The sequence below is a fragment of the Lemur catta genome, chromosome 8 (assembly GCF_020740605.2).
Source record: "Lemur catta isolate mLemCat1 chromosome 8, mLemCat1.pri, whole genome shotgun sequence".
In the NCBI taxonomy this organism is placed as follows: Eukaryota; Metazoa; Chordata; class Mammalia; order Primates; family Lemuridae; genus Lemur; species Lemur catta.
Genome location: NC_059135.1, coordinates 77,285,169 through 77,306,950, shown reverse-complemented (window position 1 = coordinate 77,306,950; position 21,782 = coordinate 77,285,169). Strand labels below are relative to the sequence as shown.

General features: G+C 38.3%; 1 protein-coding gene across 1 annotated transcript in view; it reads right to left on the bottom strand.

Annotated features, from left to right (window-relative positions):
* Window positions 1-21,782, bottom strand: part of GTDC1 (glycosyltransferase like domain containing 1) — a 246,997-nt gene that overhangs the window by 58,514 nt on the left and 166,701 nt on the right. Inside the window, 1 exon segment of the mRNA XM_045559431.1 lies at window positions 83-424. Within this exon segment, the coding sequence (XP_045415387.1) occupies window positions 83-424 (342 nt within the window).

The following is a 21,782-nucleotide window of genomic DNA, read 5'->3' as shown; positions in this document are numbered from 1 at the left end:
GCAAATTAATAAGTCAATCATCAGAATATATTTTCTATTACCAGGTCTACAACTTTTACTAAACTGGCATGTCTTGACTTACCACCTGTGAGGCCAGACAATGTGTAGTGGTCTTTGGTGGTCATCAACTCCATCCAAAATGTCATATGGATCTTGTTTATTTTCCCCATGATGAGAGCTTGAATTATCTGATGAGTTGGACTTTCTCAAGTCTGACTCCTGCATTAATGAATTACCCAGATTGCCTTGCTGTGCAGTATCAAGGCCAGAGTGTGCATTGTACTCGGAATTAAAATTCTTCAATAAATTCCTGGAATCTCTCTGCTCTGGTTGAAATGGAAGGTCCATGGGTAAAGCAGCACCACCATTTCTTTTAAAGCTGAGCATCTTCTTTAAATGGGTTGTTTTGTGCTTAGGCATGAATCTGTTACAAAAAGGGAATGCAATATACTTTTAGTGGAAAAAAATATGCAAAATTTGTCCTTTACCTTCCTGTAAGGACATAATGATTATACATAAAACTGAGAAAAAATAAAGATGTTATAATAAAAATTCTAGGAAAAGTACAAAAAGTAGTGGCCACTAAGAGAAAGTTCAAAAGTTTGAAATCAGACCAGGCTGTTTTTGAACAGTTTCTAAAGAGTTTCTGTGGCTATAAAACCTGCCTTGCAAACGTCATAAAACATAAGATTAGAGAGATGCTTTCTCACTCTTCCCTTTCTCATTTTGTGTTTTCCAGTCACCAAACAGCTCAGTGCTTATTGTCAAGCCATACATGCTCATTAACCTACAAAAATGTTTGCAACTTCCTTGATTAAGACTTGCCATTTCTGCTCAGGACTGTTCTGTATTCCCAGGCACCTGCATATACTTTTTATTAAATTGATCTCATTAATGTTTCCTAAAGTATATTTTAATATCTTTTCATTATCATTTCTCCCTTATATTTCTATACTTTATCATACAGAGTTTAAGATCTGACTTATTGACAGAGAATCTAAATAAAATGAAATCTTAAAAAATTCTAATATAACTTAAAACTGGTGAGCCATATGTACAAATACAGGATCTATCCTCAAGGAACTCACCATTTTTTTTGGAGCAAACCATTAGTGCTTAGAATAGAGTGGGAGACAGACATGTGAATGGCCCACTAACCTATGTTGGGACATACTGTGCACACAATGGATACTCCAGTTTTTTAAACTGAGATGAGCAAGAGATTAATTCTGACTTGGGGATCAGTAGGGTTTTAGGTGAAGCATTTTTTAAGGCAGGGAAGGGAAGTTCTGGAGTGAGAGAACAGTGTGACTGAAGAAAAAGGGGTGTGTGAAGGAACACACACTCTTCGGGGAAGAACATACAACCTGAAGAGGCCGATGCACGTCTGGGACGTGAGGTCTGGAGGGGTACACTGGGCCAGACCATTAATCGAGTGGTTTCTGAGTTCCTGAGGCCCATGCAGACAGAGACTTGGGTCCTCCTCTGAATTGTTGAGTAAGTGAAGAATAGAGAATACAGGCCCTTAGGAGGTAGGTGGGAAGGAAAAACCATGGAAGGAGAGCAAAAAGGAACATCAGAAAGAGCAGAAAGAAAATCCGAGAGGGTAATATGATACTATTGAAATGAATCAAGAGCCCTCAAGCAATATGTAAAACGGGAATCAAAAGCCCTAAAATAATGTGTAGAAAGGGGCGTGAAACACTGCAGAGGTGCTACAGCAGCAGAAACAAGAAGCTTTTGGCCTTGTCACACCGTGGTCACTGGCCACTCCGGTGAGCAGTCCCTGTGGAGGCAAAAACCAGACTGCAGGAAGTTAGTGTGTGAAAGTCAGGGAAAGGGGCAGAGAGAAGGGTGAGGAAGGTAAGGCTGAATTTTTTTAAATGGGGCACGTGGACACAGGATAATTCACTTGGGGACACTCGCTAGGGAAGCAAGCAGGATCCTGAAGCAACAGAAAAGTCTTACAAGATGGAGGTAGAAAAGCAATATAACATGTGTGATAGTAGCAGGATTCTTGGCATGGGGGGAAAGTAGGGCCTTGTAAAAGAAAATGAACCTAGGCAAGAAGGAGAGAAAAATGAAGCTAAACCCCGCCCCCCCCAAACAAACCCGTTTTAGGTGGCAGGTGTGGAATCTAAGGAATTGTGTCACCGAAGTGCTAGGCCAGGTCATCTATTTCAGGTGAGGTGAATAAAGGTGGAGGTGGGGTTTAAGAAGCCAGCCGAGGGACCAGATCAGTCACTGTAGGGACAGGGAGAGGGCACAGCTAGGGCTGAGAGCAGGGGCTGGATCAACACTCGGAACAGTGGGTCCACAGGAGCTGGAAACAAAGTCTTTGGCTGTAGCATCCTATGCACATTCCAGAATCAGAAAGCTTGTTTGGGGGATGGGGGGGTTTCTGTGTTTGTTTCAATAAAGCCCTTTAAATGTCTACTCTGATTTCAAATGCCCTGAGAAAAATCAACCGAATATGTAAGAACCCTCCAAGTAATAACTAGATGATCGTATAAAGAGAGATAAAACACAAACAATGGTATTAGCCCCTTAAGTATGCCCTAATTAAATAACAAATTTAGTCCTTGCTTTAAAATGGAAAGAAACCTGGGCATTTACACATAGTAGTTTCAGATCTCACAGGTCCAAAATTAATAGGGGGACAAACCAACTTTCTCCTGAAACAAATTCAAAATACTGAGGAGATTCTAAGTATCTAAAACACAACAGCGACAAAAATTCCCATCAATCACGACAAAAGGTAAAAAAAAAAAAATGACTATGACAGTATCTTCAACTTCTCCTAAACAAACGGAACAAATGGTAAGAGAAGGAACATCTGTACATATTTAGAAAACAAGTGAAGTAACCTATTTGTTTGCGTTGGATAAAGAATGCCAGGCAAGCTTAAAAGGGATTTTAACAGAATTACAAACTTAGTGCATGAAGGATTCACAATAAAAAAAAAAAATCAATGGGCATTGAAACAACATATCTTCATTTTAGAAAACAGTATCATGACCCATCTTACTCATAAAATCCATTTATATTGGCCAGCATGTGAGCAAAACTGCAAATTAAAAGAGACAGGAGATTGGCTAAAGGGTTGTAAACAACGGGAATTGGAAACTGACAAGGAATTTAGCTGTGGGCAAGGTGCTAGGCTTGCTTTTAATCCTCACGTTTCCTAAATGTTCTCAAGGAAGAAAAGAATCCCATGTTAACACAGGTTGCGGATGACTGACTTGATAGGTGGTAGTGAATAAGGACAGCGCATGCAAAGATGCAGACTATAAATAGGGACAGTAACCAAAACAGCTTACAAATCTCACGAAATTGAAAAAAATCAAAATAAACCTTGAATGCAAGTAGGACACACAGAAAACACTTTTAGACCATCCTGAGTTTGACAAGATGAGCAAGTGCTGATTTGACCCAGCGAACCGATGTCACTTAGTTCAGGATCCTGTTGTACAGGGAAGGAAGACGCTAAGTCTGCCGGGATAGAATACTGTGCAAATGCTGATTTCATCTAGGGCACCTAAGAACTGTGGATGTTCGAAAATTAGAGGGTTCTTAGAAGAGCAATAATCATGATTAAGGCAATGGAAGAATTGATTTATGAGGACAGATTAAAGGAGCTAAATATGAATAGCCTGGTTAAGTGACAACTAGAGGGGTACATAATAGGAGTCTCTAAGGAAAAAGAATAATTATTTAGCCTGGTACAAGGGGGTATAACTAGGAGTAATGAGATGAAATTAAGAATGGGAAAATTTAAGCTGAATTTCAAGAAAAACTCCTGATGGTGTAATTTATTAGCTCATGGAATAAATCCCCTATGGAAATGCTACAGCTAGTGAAACTTAATAATAGAACTGGACAAAATACCAATAAATAATATAGATAACAGTCCAGTACTTGAAAGAAGGTGGCTATAAGCTATGTTTCCTTGTTTATAACATCTTTTCATATTTTTCTTTACTAGTCTATTTATTATAGTGATTATCACCAAAAGAAATGTTTAGGCAATTAGCTGAATCTAACAGGATACTTCTTTTAGTTAGGGAAAGTTAAAAACACTTTGGTTTTCATACACTTTGCAGCAAGACTGAAAGCAGAAGCTGAAATCATTTTTTTACTACTTCGTTTCAATAGAGCTGGTCTTGAAGCAAGCTGGACAAATGTATTAATATTTCTAAAAACAAACCAAACCAAAGCTCATCTACCATCCCACACAGAGTCTACTCTGATTCTCTGTGCCAGGAAACTCATATTTTCATAGATATGTTTAATATAAACAATTTATTGACATAATAGAAATAAAAAAAAACTTTATTTCAGCTTTTCTAAATGTAGCTCTATGGTCAATTACTTCACATCAATACCAAGATCAAATAGGCATAATACTAACAAGCAGTTTGCTTAATAATAGTCACCACACTAATTAACCCATCCAGAACATTCTTAATCAGACACTATTTATAATATACAGTTAGGAGAAGCCTGGCAATAAACTGTTCTATGCTAAAAAAGAAAATAATACCTTATTGATGGGGTGAAAACTGGCTTTTCTATAGAACTGGACAGAACGTTTGTGATCTGGCATTAACTCAATGAAGTGTCTATGCAAATAGGCACATGTCTGAACACTTCCTTTCTCTTCCCCAGCTCCAACTCTAGTAGAGGTGCTAATGAGAAGAGAAAAGGTCCTGAAGTAAGGAGTGAAAGAGAGAAAAGAAAGAGTCAGAAGAAAAACAGTGAGTTGCCTTTTAGAGCATACATCAGGCTTGCCATTTATTAATAACCTCTTTCATTTTTCATAAAGAAATGCCACTGCCCATCTTATGCACAGAACAGCTCTCTGTTTCTGAATCTCTCAGAAGCTCCATCAGAACCTCTTACTACTTCTAGAAATATTTTGATTTTTACTGTAATCATTTCCAAACTGTTATCAGCCATGGGACCCCTGCACTCAACTTTTTCCTACTGATAGTCGAGATGTGAAACAGAAACACAGCCTCCCTCCTGCCCTCTCTCCTCTCAAACTCCCTTCCTCCCAACCTCTGTTCCCCAGCATGGTTTCGGAGGCACTGCCAAAACCTCCACTGCTGTGTTGGGCAATGTTTAAAGACACAGATGGAACAAGTATTTTCTAGACCTAAATTTACATCCCTCCTGCCCCCTGCACATCCAAACGCACAAACCTAGAGCCGTAGCTATAGGAATGGCCAAGCGCCTTATCAGATATTTGGCGGTTGATGTTTTTTTCTTCTGTCATCCATATCAGCCTTGAACCATATTTTCTGTCACATTTTTCACAGGTTGTCCTGATTTCTTTCAGAATCCCTTTTGTCTGCTGATATGTCACATTGGTATATGGCCTCTTGCTTGATCTGCCAAATGCCAGATCAGTAAGGAAAAAACTAGAGTTGAGAGATGCTTTTAATTGCACTAAGACTAATGGTAGGTAAAAGAAATGCTCTGGGCATCTTAGCTTATTTTTGCTAAAGTTGAAAGGCCACAGTATGTGCAGTTGACTTGCAGAGGTAGTCAAGAGGAAGGCAGCAAGGTTAATGCAAGGCAACTTAGGACATTCATGTTGATTCATGTGCTGTTGAAGAGAGTATCATAGCTGAAATGTATGTCATGGTGCAATGCACTGCTCACAACTGTCTTTTGAGAGATTTTAATAAAAGGTACTTAATATAGGCCAGGTGCGGTAGCTCACGCCTGTAATCCTAGCAATCTGGGAGGCCGAGGCAGGAGGATCGCTTGAGGTCAGGAGTTTGAGACCAGCCTGAGCAAGAGTGAGACCCTGTCTCTACTAAAAATAGAAAGAAATGATCTGGACAGCTAAAAATATATATAGAAAAAAAAATTATCTGGGCATAGTGGCACATGCCTGTAGTCCCAGCTACTTGGGAGGCTGAGGCAGGAGGATTGCTTGAGCCCAGGAGTTTGAGGCTGCTGTGAGCTAGGCTGATGCCACGGCACTCTTGTCTGGGCAACAGAGCGAGACTCTGTCTCAAAATAAATAAATAAATAAATAAATAAATAAATAAATAAATAAATAAATAAATAAAATAAAATGGTCAATGTTAAAATTAGTTAATATAGTATATGTGGAACCACATAAACAAATGCCCAAGGATAAGTCCACAAGGCAGAGATTATCAATAGTCTTGCTTCTCCAGACACATTTGGAAGACAGCAGGTGAAAAAAAAAATGAAGCAAGTTAGTGGACGATCGAAGAGAAAGAGAGAGAGTGTGTGGATCAAAGTTGATTTCAAACTGGAGTCAGTGAAGAGAGACAAGAGCATTAGCACTGGAGGAAGGAAACTGGCCCGCATGTGGGGCAGGCAAGGGGAGGGGAGGTAAGGAAGCTCAGCATATCTCTGTACAGCTTGGGCTTGGGGGAGGGGGGAGTCACACCCCCCAGTGCTGTGGCCTTTGGGCTGGTGCTCCCAGTGTGTTTTGTGCAACACTAATTCCATGGGACACATGTAGGTGTTACACCAGAAAAGGTTTTACGAGAAAACAAATTTGGGAAATGCTGAGTTAAATGAAGTGAAACATTCCTCCACTATAGAACTTCCCAAATTATATGCTACTGTATGCTATAAATATGCTCATTCCTTCACTCCTTTGTTCATTCAATAAATATCTATGGAGCACCTATTACATGATGAAGATAGGTTTATTGTTTGTCAAACTTAATGCTCAATGGAGTAAGAAACCTGTACTCTGCACCGCCCCTTCCCCTGCAAGAGCACCTAAAGAATGAGTGGTCAACAAAGGATACCCTGGGAAATACTCCTTGGGACCCTACATGTACACAGCCAGCGTCTGAAAAGCATGGGGCAGCCAGATGGGTGGTGGCATATTTTGTGTAGTAGAGATGACAGAAGGAATGGGAAAATGCATTCATGTGAGAAAATGATGAAACCCAAACCAGAGGCCATATACCAATGTGACATATCAGCAGACAAAAGGGACTCTGAAAGAAATCAGGAGAACCTGTGAAAAATGTGACAGAAGATATGGTTCAAGGCTGATATGGATGACAGCAGAAAAAAAAATCAACCGTTTTTATCAAAGTGATTTCTGTGGATTCCTGGATAGAAACCAAATTGAGGAGAAAGGAAACAGGAATGAAACATAAATAACTTTTCCAAAACTAACTGGGAAGACACATTCAGGCAGTTCAGTGATCTAAGGCTTTGGGTGATTTACAACCCAAACTATTTATTGTTACCAAACAATGTGTTGGAAATTAATTGCAAAATTAACATTTTTAGAATTTAGCCACATAAGCAAATATCAAAGATAATTAAAAAATCATGCTAGTCCACATATGTCCAATATATCACTTATATGGTGTGCAGATTTGTATAAACCTATAAAGTGTAAAAGTAAAAATCATTATATAGCATTTTCATACATATATATATGTATATATACACACACACACCTTTTATACCTCCTTGCCACACTATCTTTACTAAATAAGGGAATCACGAACAAGGAAATCCATCACAATTTAAAACTAAATGTTTAGAGACACATTAAACGGAAGGACAGACTTATGCTTGGCTGGTCAGTTGTAGTATGGCTGCATGCTCTTCTTCACTGGGGAGGGCTAACAGCAAACATTCATAAACTAGGTGGCACATGTCTATGAACGATGTTTCAGTAAGAAACTCCTGGCAGAACATTATTTGAAGAAGCTCGAATTGCAGATGAGCCAATCACCGTCCACATGCACACAGCACAAATGCTCTGGGGAACAACCTTCCGACACCACTGTGGCTGGTGAGGCCATGTTGTTTAGATGTTCAAGGTTTGGTGCCTGGAACAAATTTTGCCTCCCATCGGTACAGACTTTTAAAGTCAATATGAAATGCTGATAGCAGTCTGTGAGAGGTTACTGGGCAAGAGTGTCTTATTTGCACTATGAAGAAATTTGTGACAAGACAGAAAAACAGGATCCATAGAAACTAGCTACAGTTACAATTAATAAGTGAATCCTACTTATTGGCCTGAGAAATACATGATGAAACTGAAAGAAAATTTGTGGTTATCAGACTAGCCTCATTAGCTATGTCTGGTCCCAGAGATGAGACACTTAGTGAAGACAGCATCTTTCATTGAAAAGGGAAGGTCCCACTGTCAAAGAGAGAAGCTTTGGCTTCCTCTCCTCTGCTTTAAAAGGTATGTCACTTCCTGATGTCTGTTCTTTAAATAGCTGGAATATATGGGATGTCATGAGGAAAAGATGGTTCTGTTCCCATGAGCCTATTTCTTTTCATTTTTATTTTCTACCACCATTTCTAAGAGTCATTTCTGAAAACCAAACACTTCCCAGATAACCTCATTTACACCACTTGCTTATATGACCTCTTCTGGCAACACAGTTTATGTGATTAGTATTATTTAACTTAAATAATTATGCCTCAATTCCCTATTCCCCATTCGGTCTTAATTTCAAAGTGTTTTAGGTTGTATACATTGCTAATTTAACTGCCTACCAGTATGAGCAGTTTGTCTTATTCAATTTTATAAAATCCCTTTAGGATATATTCCTCCCACACAGAAAATTTAAGGTCCTTATGAATGTATGAGAATAAGAAAAGCTACCTTGCATGTTGCCAGAACAAATGTTTATCAAACCCAGAGCCATCCTTGCTAACATATGTACACTCACTTCTCACGATCCCCACTCCCCCCAGAAAGAGCTCTCTAAGAACAACAAACTCTCTGGTTTACACAAGGTTTACTCTAGTAATTCAACACAGTTTGGCAAAGCCTTAAGCTAAACTGCAAACAGGGAATCTTTATTTTCCTACCTCCACTTTTAAGCATTCTCCGCCCACTGGTGGTCAATTCCCTAAGGGCTTTATATGACTTTCTGATTGCCACCATGGGTCTCCTTGCAGCTTATCCTGAAACCAAGCTCCACTCTGGATCCACCTTTGAATCATGCTGGGCTCTCTGTTACCGGTCTTGTTGGAAACTAATCGTAAATTACCACAATGCATTAATCACTTTCTGTGCCCATGTACCCCATCTTTCAAAAGCGGCAATAAATTAATTCAAGAAAAATAATCACAAATGGGGTATGTTCAGGTACCACAGTAGTCTGTAAGGAAGATTATTTCGGGGAGCAGGTAAAGAAATCTCTGTGAAGCACCTCAAGTTACTCCACTCAAGCAACAGGTATGTTGAAAGGGAGAGAATCCAGGCTGTGTCAATACACAGGACTACATTGGTATTTCCTGTATTTTTGAGTTTATTCAAATCAGTTTCTCTGAATCTGTTTTCTAATCTGTAAAATGGGATAGTAATATCTTCTTTTGCAAATTTCTTGAGAGCATTAAAAGAGAGACCATGTGTTGGGCATAACATGTAGTAGGAGCTGAGTAAATCTAAGTAAACTTTCCATTCCCTACTCCTCCATGCAATATCCATATTTATGGGGTTTTTCCTAAAGCCACCTTGGGTAATACCACATTCCCTAGTCAGTCAGTGAATGAGTCACTGTGTTGAGTCAGTCAACAAATATCATTCAATGTATATTTAAGACCCTTCTCTGTGTAAGAGGTTATATCTGTATTTATGAAGCTTTTAGTATGTGTATACTGACATCTCATAATACTGATTTTGGTCTCTTAGCATCCAAAATTTTAAATTATCCACATCATCTTTAAACAAAACTGTGTTTACTGTCTCTATCATTCAAATGACTTAATTTTTTCAAACTTAATAATTTGCTCATTTTTTAAATTTGTAACTCAATAGCTAAGTTTCAAAAGCTTCTACCTATTCGCTTCACTTAATTTAATGATGGTATATAAAAATGAAAAATTTTTCCTAATGTGGATCTGAAGGAATCTCACACAAGAGGAAGTAGATGTTTCACATGTACATATGCTCTGCTTGCTGTTTAAGGATTTACCTTGTTGGCAAGTAAATGTTCTCACTCCTTTGAGGATCAAACGTCTCCTATTACATTAATAAAGCATTAATGGCATGTGTGGTGGCTCATGCCTGTAATCCTAGCATTTGGGAGGCTGAGAAGAGAGGATCACAGGAGGCCAAGAGTTTGAGACCAGCCTGGACAACACAGTGAGACTCCTTCTCTAAAAAATTAAAAAAAAAAAATTAGCTGGGCATGGTGGCACATGCCTGTGGTCCTAGCTACCTAGGAAGCTGAGGAGGGAGGATTTGCTTGAGCCCAAGAGTTTGAGGTTATAGTGAGCTATAATGGTGCCACTGTACTCTAGCCTGGGCAACAGAGCGAGAGCCTGTTTCTAAAATAAATAAAGAAATAAAAATAAAGCACTGATAGAATCTCTAAAAATGGTCTCTTATCATGTGTTCTATTCCATATTTTACTGGGGGAAAACCATTATTTGGAGGTTGAACATAAGATGGGAAAATGTGCTGGTATTCAAGAAAGGATCACTTTCTTCTTTCCAAATATAAGAATTCCCCTAGGACAGTGTTTCCAATTGGAGAGTCTCCTTCGGAGCATGATATGATTTTACTGAATACTGTCGTGGAAAAAGAGAAAAAGGACAACACCATATGGGTGAAATTTCCTGAACACAGTATCAGGAAAATAATAGAGTAGGAAGCACTATATCTATGTTGACAGCGACAGAAAGAGAATGTTGTAAAAGAAGAGCGAGCTATCAAAACTGATGAGAGAATTTGGGAAATACAAAGGACAAAATGTCTGTAAATTTTATTCTGAAGCCAAATGTTACCTTTTAAAAATTAAAATAAATAAAAAGAATAAATATCTGAAGTTTCAGGGAAGGAATTTTTCGTAAAATTTTGTTCAGTGGTGAATAGAGTCACTTAATCTTTCGAAACCAGAGTCTTCTCACCTGTACAATGAGGATGAGGCAAATCTTAGACTTCTCGCAGAAGTAAGGATCCAGCATCACCAAGTCTAAGGATTATCTTATAATTATTATTAAGAGGCAAAATGGCATGCAGTGTCAGGCATTGGTCTAGGCGTATAGTCTGGTTTCAAATTCAGGGCTCTGTCACTTTTTGGCTAACTTGGGAAAAGAGTCTTTTCTCTATCAGTTACCAAATCTGTAAAACAGGGATAATAATAATGCTGCCTTGCAGAATTCTGTTTCCATGTTGCTTGGCACATAGGGAGAACTCAGTTAATACAATTATTTTTATTATTGATGATAATGGTGAAGATCATCATTATATTAATATTTCACTGTTATTAGAAAAAGACTCAACATTCTAAAAAATTCTAATGCAAGACTCCACTGGCCCTTTCATAGTTGAGCCTATTTTATAAACCAGAGATCCATGCCTTCTTTAAGATGCATTTTTTATTACTTCTTACAAGTCACACTTCAGCCATCCATTTAAGGCAAGCACTTTTAATATGTTATCGTTTTATTTGTATACTAATCAAAGATTTGTACACATGCTTAGAGGCACATTAATTGCAAAAAGGCCCAATGTTCTAAATTAAACAAATGTTTTCCTCCCTTTCTATTATTTCTTTCCTATGGTACTTTTTCTACCCTTCACTTTTCCTTGTCTTTACTTTTATTCCTTCATTTTTCTTACTGAGAGGTTCTGTCTTTTTCCTTCTTAAAACTGCATAAACCAGGAAAATAAAACCAGGAAATTTAAAACATCAGTTCCCAGATCTCTGAAGCATGAACAGATGGGCATCAAAAATCTAGTCTTTTTTTTTTTATTTTACATTTGCCTATTCACAACCTGAATAAATCAAAATTACCAGCAAATCTAACTTCTAGCACAACCACATTTTATTTTGGCTCCCACATTAAATGCTAGGATACCAAGTATTGATTCACTTCAAGTTCTGATTATATTGCTAATTTTAAAGCCATGGAAATTGACCTTGACTTTTTAGAACTAATATTAGAAAACACAATTTTGTTAATTTTACATTTGAAATAAAACTTTTTAAGTGTACAAAATGTACACTATACTTCAGGTTTTCTACATTTTCTAGTTTGGAAAAGGGGAAATGAAAATATAACAGATGGATAAAATTGAACTATCTGACATGCTGGGCAAGTACTAGCATATAAGTAAGGCTAAAACCTTAAATACTCAGTGAAAACACTGAGTGAAAAAAGTTCATAGGAAGAAAAACTGATTCACAGTTCAACAAAAATTAGATTGCCTACTATGTGCCACGCAAAACAGCCTAAATGCTCTCATAAAACATAAAATGTGATAGGTGATTCAAACAGGAAAGAATCAGGTGTTAGGATATAAGAACCCAGCCCTGGAGAGGGGGCGAGCATCAGGGAGGGTCTCTAGAGAAGCTGATCTTAAGCAGAGACCTCCATGATGATTAGAAGGTGGGAGTGAGAGGTGGCTTGTCCTAAGAGTAACAGCATATGCAAATGCCCCAGGGCACGAGAGAACATAGTCCAGAGATAAAAAGCAAAATGTGGCTTGAGAACTGAGTGGGTGGACATAGGCAGGAAGTTGGCAGAGGGGAAGGACAAAAGATGAGGCCTGAGAAATAAGCAGGGGGAGGCCTTTCTGCTCTCAACGACAGAAGTGAAGAGGTTTGTAGGCATTTGCAAAGTTGAGGGTCTGAATAAGTACTCTGGCTGCAGTGTGAACAGATTGGGGCAAACATGATAGAGTGGAAACCAATGTTCAATCCCACCTGCCTTTTGAATTCCCATTAAAATAATGGTAGAGGAATTTTTAAAAAGGCATATACTGACAAGGACAGAGAGAAAAGCTGGAAAAGACAATAACAAAGAATGTCAACCGAATTTCAGGAGATGGGAAGCAGCTGGATGAGCAGTGTTTGAGCAGAGAGGAGGAAGCAGAGCGCGTTAGAAGTGCATGTGATTTTGTTTGTGTGTGTGTGGTGTTAGCCCAGAAGAAGTTCACGTGCTCCACAGAAACTTCAAAAGACTCTGGAATTGGTCACTCCAGGTGCCTCTGGAGGTGCAGTTGCAGAGCAGAAGTGAAAACAGAAGAACTGATAGCAATGCTATATAAAGTGAAATCAACCCCCTTGATAACCTCCTCATGCCCACGCAGCCAGGCAACTATCTCCCTCTCCCCCCAGCCTCCACTGCAACAGCAGAAAGGATGCTTCCTAACTCGGGTGGGGGGAGCGGGGTGCTTGAATCACAGATCAGGCAAGGCCCAAAGCAAAGATGAGGGAAATGAAGTGAAAGTACACCCATCTAACTGGGATGCTTCTCCAGCACCTTTCCTCCATTTGGCTCCAAGACGGCTGGAGATTCCCCTTCTAGGAGGCTATAGGAGCCTTTCTCTGGAAACTAACTGGACTGACCTATTGAAACTGACATGTGCGAGGAGCCACAAAAAAATTACTGAATCTCTGTTTGCTCATCCTATGAGAAGGGCGATGGGTCAACAAGCCCAGTTTCTGAACAGAGAACTTCTAATAGCTTTCATGGTCTTGCTCTCAAATATGAATGCACAGCCAGGGACCACCAGACATTTGAGGAAAACTCTTAATGTGAAATAAACACAACAAAATAAACAGCAGAAAAAAGGAACTTGGAAGAAACTGAGACAGTGTGGAAAACAGAAGAAAACTTAAAAAAAAAACCTGTAATAAATATCCACAATAAGATTTTGCATCCATGGTGGAAAAGACACAATATTAATACAATAGGAAAGGATATTCTAGAACAACAAAGGACGCTTGCAATTAAAAATATTGTAACTGAAAAAATATCAACAGAAGGATTAGAAGATAAAGTTGAGAAACTCTTATAGAAAGAAGAACAAAAACAAAAACAAAAAACCAAAAGGAGAAAAATAGCAGAAGAGATAAAATTAGGCCAATCTAAGTTTCTAGGAGTTAAAGAAAATGAATGCTGAGAAAATGGTGGGGGAGAAAATCAAAGAAAAAATATAAGAAAATTCTTTGTACTAATAGGATTGAGTTCCCAGAGTAAGAAAGGAACAAATTAAATATAAATATTCTACTTGTATTGCTGAATTTCAGAACATCAGGGATAAAAAAAGAAGATCCAAATACCTTTCAGGTGCCAGAACAAGGGAAGTCACATGCAAGGGGCCAGGAATCGACTGCATCAGACTTGTCAGGAGGAAGTTCAAAAAGCAGAAAACAATGGAACATGACCTCAAACTTTTGATGTAAATAATTTTCAATGAGAGTCCAATACTCAGCCAAATATCAATCAAATGTGAGGTAGGAGAGAGGCATTTTCAGACATGCAAGGTCTTAAGAAATTTTAGTTCTCATATACTCTTTCTTGAGGAGATACTGGTAGATGTGCTCCTCTATATAAGGAGAAAGTAAACCAACAAAGAGAAAGACATAAGATACAGGATATAGTTGACTTAAGGTCCCAGAAAGCAACTAAAACAAATAGGAACAGAAGAGTTGAGGCCTCCAGGAAGATGGTACCCAAGGAAAAAAAAATGGAAATGATAGGTTTCCTGATGTAGGTGATACTGAGAAGATGAATTAGTAATAGTGACAGAGCTTGGGAATGGATTTGTGACAGTGACACAGTGTCTTAGTCTGCTTGTGTTGCTATAAAAGAATATCTGAGGCTGGGTAATTTATAAAGAAAAGAGGTTTATTTGGTTTATGATTCTGCAAGCTGTACAAGAAGCATGGCGACAGCATCTGCTTCTGGTGAGGGCCTATGGAAGCTCCTATTCATGGCGGAAGGTGAAGGGGAGCAGGTATCACGTGGTGAGAGGAAGGAAGCAGGAGAGATGGGAGGAGATGCCAGGCTTTTTTCAACAATCAGTTTAGGCAGGAACTAATAGAGCGAGAACTCATTCATTACCAGGAGGACAGCACCAAGTCATTCATGAGGGATCCGCTTCCATGACCCAAACACCTCCCACCAGGCCCCATCTCCAACGCTGGGGATCAGATTTCAACATGAGATTTGGAGGAGACAAATATCCAAACTATATATATATATCACATACAAACCAAGCAAATAAAGGCAACGTGATAATTAGCTCTAGGAAAAAAATGGAGAGTTGTTCAGGAATGGAAATCTAATCATAGAACACAATGAGGCTCAGCAGGGAACATTTTTTACATAGTAATAATGCTGTAAACTCAGAATATTTATTTAACCAAAAGGTAAGATATAGTCATACTGGAAAAATAGGGTGAGGGAAAGTGTGTGTGTGTGTGTGTGTGTGTGTGTGTGCACGAGCATGTGTGTGCATGCTTAGACTTTAAGAGAGCTAACTAAATCATCATATCCAAAGGTAAGAAGCCAATAGATAACATCTCATATTTAAAAAAATCAAGGAATAGCAAGCTAAATGACTAAAAGTTTTGTCAGTGGTAGCCTCCAAGGAGGGTATGGGGTTTTGGGGTTAGGAAAGACTGAGGAAGATCATCTTACTTTTTATTATAAACCTTTTTTGTACTCTCTGAACTTTTAAAACAAAATACATGCATTACCTTAAAATGTATGGCTTTTATAATCTCTGGAAACTTTGTGCAGAAATCTCCTTGAATTTCCTCTTACATTTTCTCTAATTTTTCCTTCTGGTACTCCTGTTAGACATATGTTGTATTCTTATCTTTTAAAATCATAATATTTCTTTCCTATTTTTAATCTCTTCCTCCATTTTGCTATAATCATTTTATTTTTTAATATCTAGCTTCTAGGTTACTAATTATCTCTTCACAAATGTCCAATACTTAAATATCCACTGAGTTAATTTTGATGAATATATAAAAATTCCACTTAGTCCTTTTGAAAATATGCATTATAGTATCTTTTGAATTTATGTTTTCAATTTATTTTTTATGCTATTAATTGCTTTAACACCTACTTTATCTTCTCTATCCAGAGATCCTAGTATCTTATCTGAAGTTCTTGAGGGTCTAATCCTATAGTAAGTTGTTAGAGCCATTTTTTGACTTGCTAAAACTGGACTAGATATTGGATAGAAAACATCAGAAGAAATGAAGGTTTTGTGAAGAGGTGAGGAAGATGATAAGTTCACTTTTAAGCATTGCTCAGCAGCCTCCGAAAAGCTACAGATGCACTAAAGTTAACCAATGCAAAGAAGTTTGAACCCAAGTTTTACCTTCCTTAAAAAAAAAAAAAAAAAACAAAACTCACTAGTTTTCTAAATTCTAAGATATTTACTTAAACTATTAGGCAACTAGCCAGTATTTATAGAGTGTCCCCTCAAACTCAAATCTCTACTCTATGGGAAAAGAATTAGAAGAATAATCAGACATTTTAACATTACATGAATTTCCCTCTTCTAAATTTTTTAAAGAAATAGCATGTTGTTCATTTAGGGATCACAACAATCCATGGTTCTCTTTCAGAATATGGTGAATGAACATTATTGTGAGGTTCAACATTGTTTGCAGAGCAGTTTTTTACTTTTCACCTTGAAATATTCTTTCTTTGGAAGATAGGTTCACGAATATGGGAAAATATTCTCAGTAGACACTTACATCAATTCAGTTTGTAGTACTATTATTGTGGGTCATAGCCACAAAGATGTCCAAACATCTCTTTAAATACTAAATTGGATATAAATGGAAATTGTATACCTTTAACCATATAATACATGTACTAGAAAAAGTAAGTAATCAATGGAATTCTCATATAAAAAAAGAATTTATTATAACTTAAAAAAGCAATTATTCCATAATTTAGCTATATTGAAAGTTTACATCTTGTTGGCATGGGCTATCTTAAAGTATTGCATATATCACCTAAACTGTCAATACATGCCCTAATCTATATACATTTAACACTTCAATAATGTACATCAGGGCATAACTGAGCCCAAAGAGTATTAAAAGCCAGATTATTCTACGACAGGGTATTAGTTTGGGAGTATACGGACAGCAAATGGCCAGATGGCCTTGCAGTAAACTGCTGAAAGCCATTTAAAACCAATCCATGTGTAGATGTATTCCAACAGAGAATTATAGGCAACAAACCAATGAGATACTAAAAGTCTTGTTACAAAATCCTTGTTAGGCCAGAAATAACATTTCAATTTTATAGAATTTGAGTTCAAACAAATCTTATTCTTTACTTCACTGTGTAAATAAATGAGCAAAATCAACACTGTTGCCTTGCAGGTTTATGGCCCACAGTAGATGCTCAACATGCAGTTGCTGAATGAATGAATGCCTTGATGTGAGGAAGTGGAAAGGGTTATGTATACATTATTCTATGCTTTTCTGGGTCCTGATTATTTCTGTATACTGATGTGTGCTTTGGGAGTTTGAGTATGTTTTATTTAGGTGGTTTAAATACATGAAGTGGAAAGAGGTAAGGTTGGTTGGAGGGTAATTATTTCTTGATAGAATAATATAAAAAGTATAAACAGCACAGCTATTGCTTAAGCAAACTCAGCTCTTCATTCCTGATCTACAATGCAAATAGTATATCAAATAAGGTTTCATTAAAGAGTGACTGTCACATCAACAGGAAAGAGAATGAAGACCTGCTATGCAGTATTATTAGATATATTGAATTTGTTGTCACTAAGATCAACAAAATATTGCTTCGAAGGACTACACACTGTGACATAGAAATAGCTTTGCAATATAGAACATTCCTTTGATATAATTTTTTTTCATTTTATTGTAATGGGGCTATACCTCTAGAAAAAATGAATATCCATTTATTGATGGCTTGGGCCACTACTAAAAAAGTAATACACTAATCAGAAAGCATCTGTGATAACTAACGATCCATTTTGAAAGAAAAACATTAGAATCTTTCGGCCACGTGACATCTCTCTAACACGAAATAACCCCATGTCATAGGATGTAGAATGGAGACTTTTCCTATCATCTTGGCATTTCAGCTGAGGATCTAATGTCCAGGATTAATACCTACAAATGCTAAACAGAGGTGATGGCTGCACCTCTGCAGGACGTGGTAAAGATAGAAATACCCTCTCTAAAATACTCTTATCCCATCAATCTCTAACAGCTTATGTAAAAAAGGGGAGAGACTAGAGAGGAGGAAATTCACAGGAGTAGATGTGCTGCATGAGAATCTCGGGGACTGGGATGTCTGCCAGAGGGGGGTGGCAAACTGCTGAGACCCAGAATCTGCCTCCTTCCACTCCTAGAACAGAGCACAGAAGAGTTCTTGGGAGAACCTATGACATGCCTAAAATGTGGAGCGCAGACCATGGTGAAAGCTCTGATTTTGAGATTCCGAAGGTAAGAGACTAACCAAAGTTGTTCACGTAGCAGGGCAAGCAGCAATGGAAATAGCATCCATTTTAACCATTTGGAAGGGAAAAGATACTGATGTGTTTTCCCGGGGGGCTAGTGGCAAGGGAGAAGGAGGGGAGAAGGCTTAAACCACACTGGAAGGACTGTGCTTAAGAAGGCTGCCTTTAGAGCATGAGACATTCTCCTGGGGTAGGATCTGAGAGAAGGAGGTGATTAGAAGTCACCCAGATAAGTTTCATACACATTGATACCTGTGTGTGAGGTCTCCACAGGGGTGTCTCAAAAGAACATACCTTTGTGCCATGCAAAAGACCAGTATCTGGCTACTGCCCAGCAGAAGGCATCTGACACCCAAGCACGGCCCTCAAACAGCATGAGCTACGTGACTGGCCCCACTCCTGTCTCCTCTCATCCTTCCTCCCACACTAGATCTTGCTGCAGGAGCTTGAAGGGGAGGGGAGGAGGCTAGTTTATTGAACAGGTTGGATTCTTTAGGGTATAATGAGGGAAGAACTTTATTTCTTCTTTTGCTACTGCTTTAAAACATACTCTCAGATGTCCTTTTTCTTCCCATTGGTGACAACTTGGGCAGATACCATGGCTTTTTGGTTTGTAATTATTTTCTTCTGGTACTGTTAGCATTTTTTTTTTTTTTTTTTTTTTTTTTTTTGAGACAGAGTCTCACTCTGTTGCCCAGGCTAGAGTGCCATGGCGTCAGCCTAGTCCACAGCAACCTCAAACTCCTGGGCTCAAGCAATCCTTCTGCCTCAGCCTCCTGAGTAGCTGGGACTACAGGCATGCACCACCATGCCTGGATAATTTTTTTCTATATATTTTTAGTTGTCCAAATCATTTCTTTCTATTTTTAGTAGAGAAGGTGTCTCACTCTTGCTCAGGCTGGTCTTGAACTCCTGAGCTCAAACAATCCACCCACCTTGGCCTCCCAGAGTGCTAGGATTACAGGCGTGAGCCACCGTGCCCGGCCCTGTTAGCATTTTTTTTTTCCTTCACACATTATACTCTAAGATTACGAAAAGATCTTTTTAAACATGGCACTAAAGGTAGAAACCATGAAAGTTAAGAAGAGACTCATCTGCATAAAAATAAAATAGTTTAGTATATCCAAAGCTTCATAAATACAACTGAAAGGCAATCTACAAAAGTTTGAGAAATATTTGCAACATATATAACAGATAAAGAATTAATCAGTTAACTCTTAAGAGATGAACTGGTCTCACTGTCAGGTTTAATTAGCTCTACCACAATGTGACCTAACAGCTGTGTGACATCAGTAGATTCACTTAACATCTCTGGGCTTCAGTTTCCTCTTCTGTGAAGGTGAATTAATGCCATTACTGACATCAGTGGGTTGTGAGGAGGATTAAATAAGCTAATTTATGTAAAGCACTTAGCACAATGTCCAGCCAAGAGTATGTGCTCAAATAAATGTCAGCCTTTTATCCTCATCACCATCATCAAATCTCCAAGTGGCAAGTGATGGGTAGTAAAAATTGATTTATAAGCATTCTTCTTCTATTTTGTCTCTATTGCCATAGTTTTCCACAACGAGCATGTGTTACTTTGGTAGGAAAAATACACAAACTATTTCAATTAACAAATAAGAATAAAGGCATCTGTGAGCCTCTGCCAACTTTACAAAGTAGAGAAAGGCAGCTTCATGTTTCTTACTTGGTCTAGAGCTGATCATCCTGCTTAGTCTGTTACACATAAGTCCCTCAGAGTTACTGAATAGGCAAAACAGTTCTCTTCCAACATAGGCAAGAGCCATCTGGTCATTCATTGATAGAAATAAATATCTGAGTATGAATTATGGTTCCACTGATCAGTATATATACACGCAAGACATGCAAAAGGCATAAAAACCTTAGAAAACATTCACAGGAATAGAATCAAACATTTTGTATCACAGCTTTATGCCATGTTGCCACATCAGGTTTTACTTGTTTACCGTTATCACCTCATTTACCCTAATGAAAAATTACTCTAGGACTCAGTTTCCTTTACTGGCACTGCCATTCATTCTGGGCACCATTTTATAAAAATAAGGCAAATGGAAAGATACTGATGTCATTGTCAGATGAAGCAAAATCACATGAGAGGCCCTAGCTCTGGTGCTCATTTAGGTTAGATGGAAGTAAGAGGGAAGAAGTTCTGGGATGTATGTGTCACAGTGTTTGAAATGGCTGCCCTCTGCAAACAAGTCCAATTTACAAGAGAAGAACACATAAGGTAGAAGCGGGGTTCAAGTTTTAAACTACGTTACTAAGTACACATTGGCTTCTAAACTTTAAAGCAGTGCTGAATCCCATTTGGATAGAGTTATAGCATCGCTTTAAACATACACGCACACCCAGACATACACACCATGGAGGTAATCCAGTTACTCCTGCAGCACAGATGTGCACAAGAATGCTCTAAGTGATTAAGATACGGCTTTAAAGTTAGTTAATTAGAAACATCTCTCTTTCTATGATCAACATTGATATTAGCTCGAGTTCTGGTTAGGGGAAATTTAAATTTAAATTTAGATTTAAAACTTAAGATGCATGGACACCGTTTGGACTTGCTCTTGTATTGTAGAACTGTCCTAAGAGTATCTCTCTCAGTATCTAAACTCCTTCAATCAGTTCTAATAGTTTTAAAATAGGATTCTGCTCACCTGATATTCTTAAACTGAGCTTCTTGTAAACAACGTCTATCGTTTACTGGAAGGAAAGATAACAAAAGTCTTAAGCGTAATATTTTAAAACCTACCTTGATAGAAAAATATCATTGTCATTATAATAGGAACCACACCACTCTGCTGTGATTACTGGCATGATTCTTTCTAAAAAGGCCATAGAACTGGTGAGAGGGTAAAATACAATAATGTATGGGAACTTGTTCAGCATAGTGCTTGGCACAAATAATTGCTTAATAAAGTTTCGGTTTTGTAAAATGAGGGTGATTGCTGGGGAAAGTGAACCTAGATGTACAATAAACATTACTTTTTTTTTTTTTTTTTTGAGACAGTGTGTCACTCTGTTGCCCGGGCTAGAGTGAGTGCCGTGGCGTCAGCCTAGCTCACAGCAACCTCAGACTCCTGGGCTCAAGCAATCCTCCTGTCTCAGTCTCCCGAGTAGCTGGGACTACAGGCATGAGCCACCATGCCCGGCTAATTTTTTGATATATATTTTTAGCTGTCCATATAATTTCTTTCTATTTTTAGTAGAGACGGGGTCTCGCTCTTGCTCAGGCTGGTCTCGAACTCCTGAGCTCAAATGATCCGCCCGCCTCGGCCTCCCAGAGTGCTAGGATTACAGGAGTGAGCCACCGCGCCCGGCCAACATTACTTATTTTTAAATCCAAATTTTATTTTCATATCAAACTCTCATTTCACATGTTATACAGAAAAAAATATTTCTGCCATTGCAGATTTTAAAATTACAGCCACATGAAGGTCCCAAAGGTCAAATGAAGCTACTTTCTGTTGGCCTCAACACCCGTGACCCAACCCACAGGCATACAGAACAC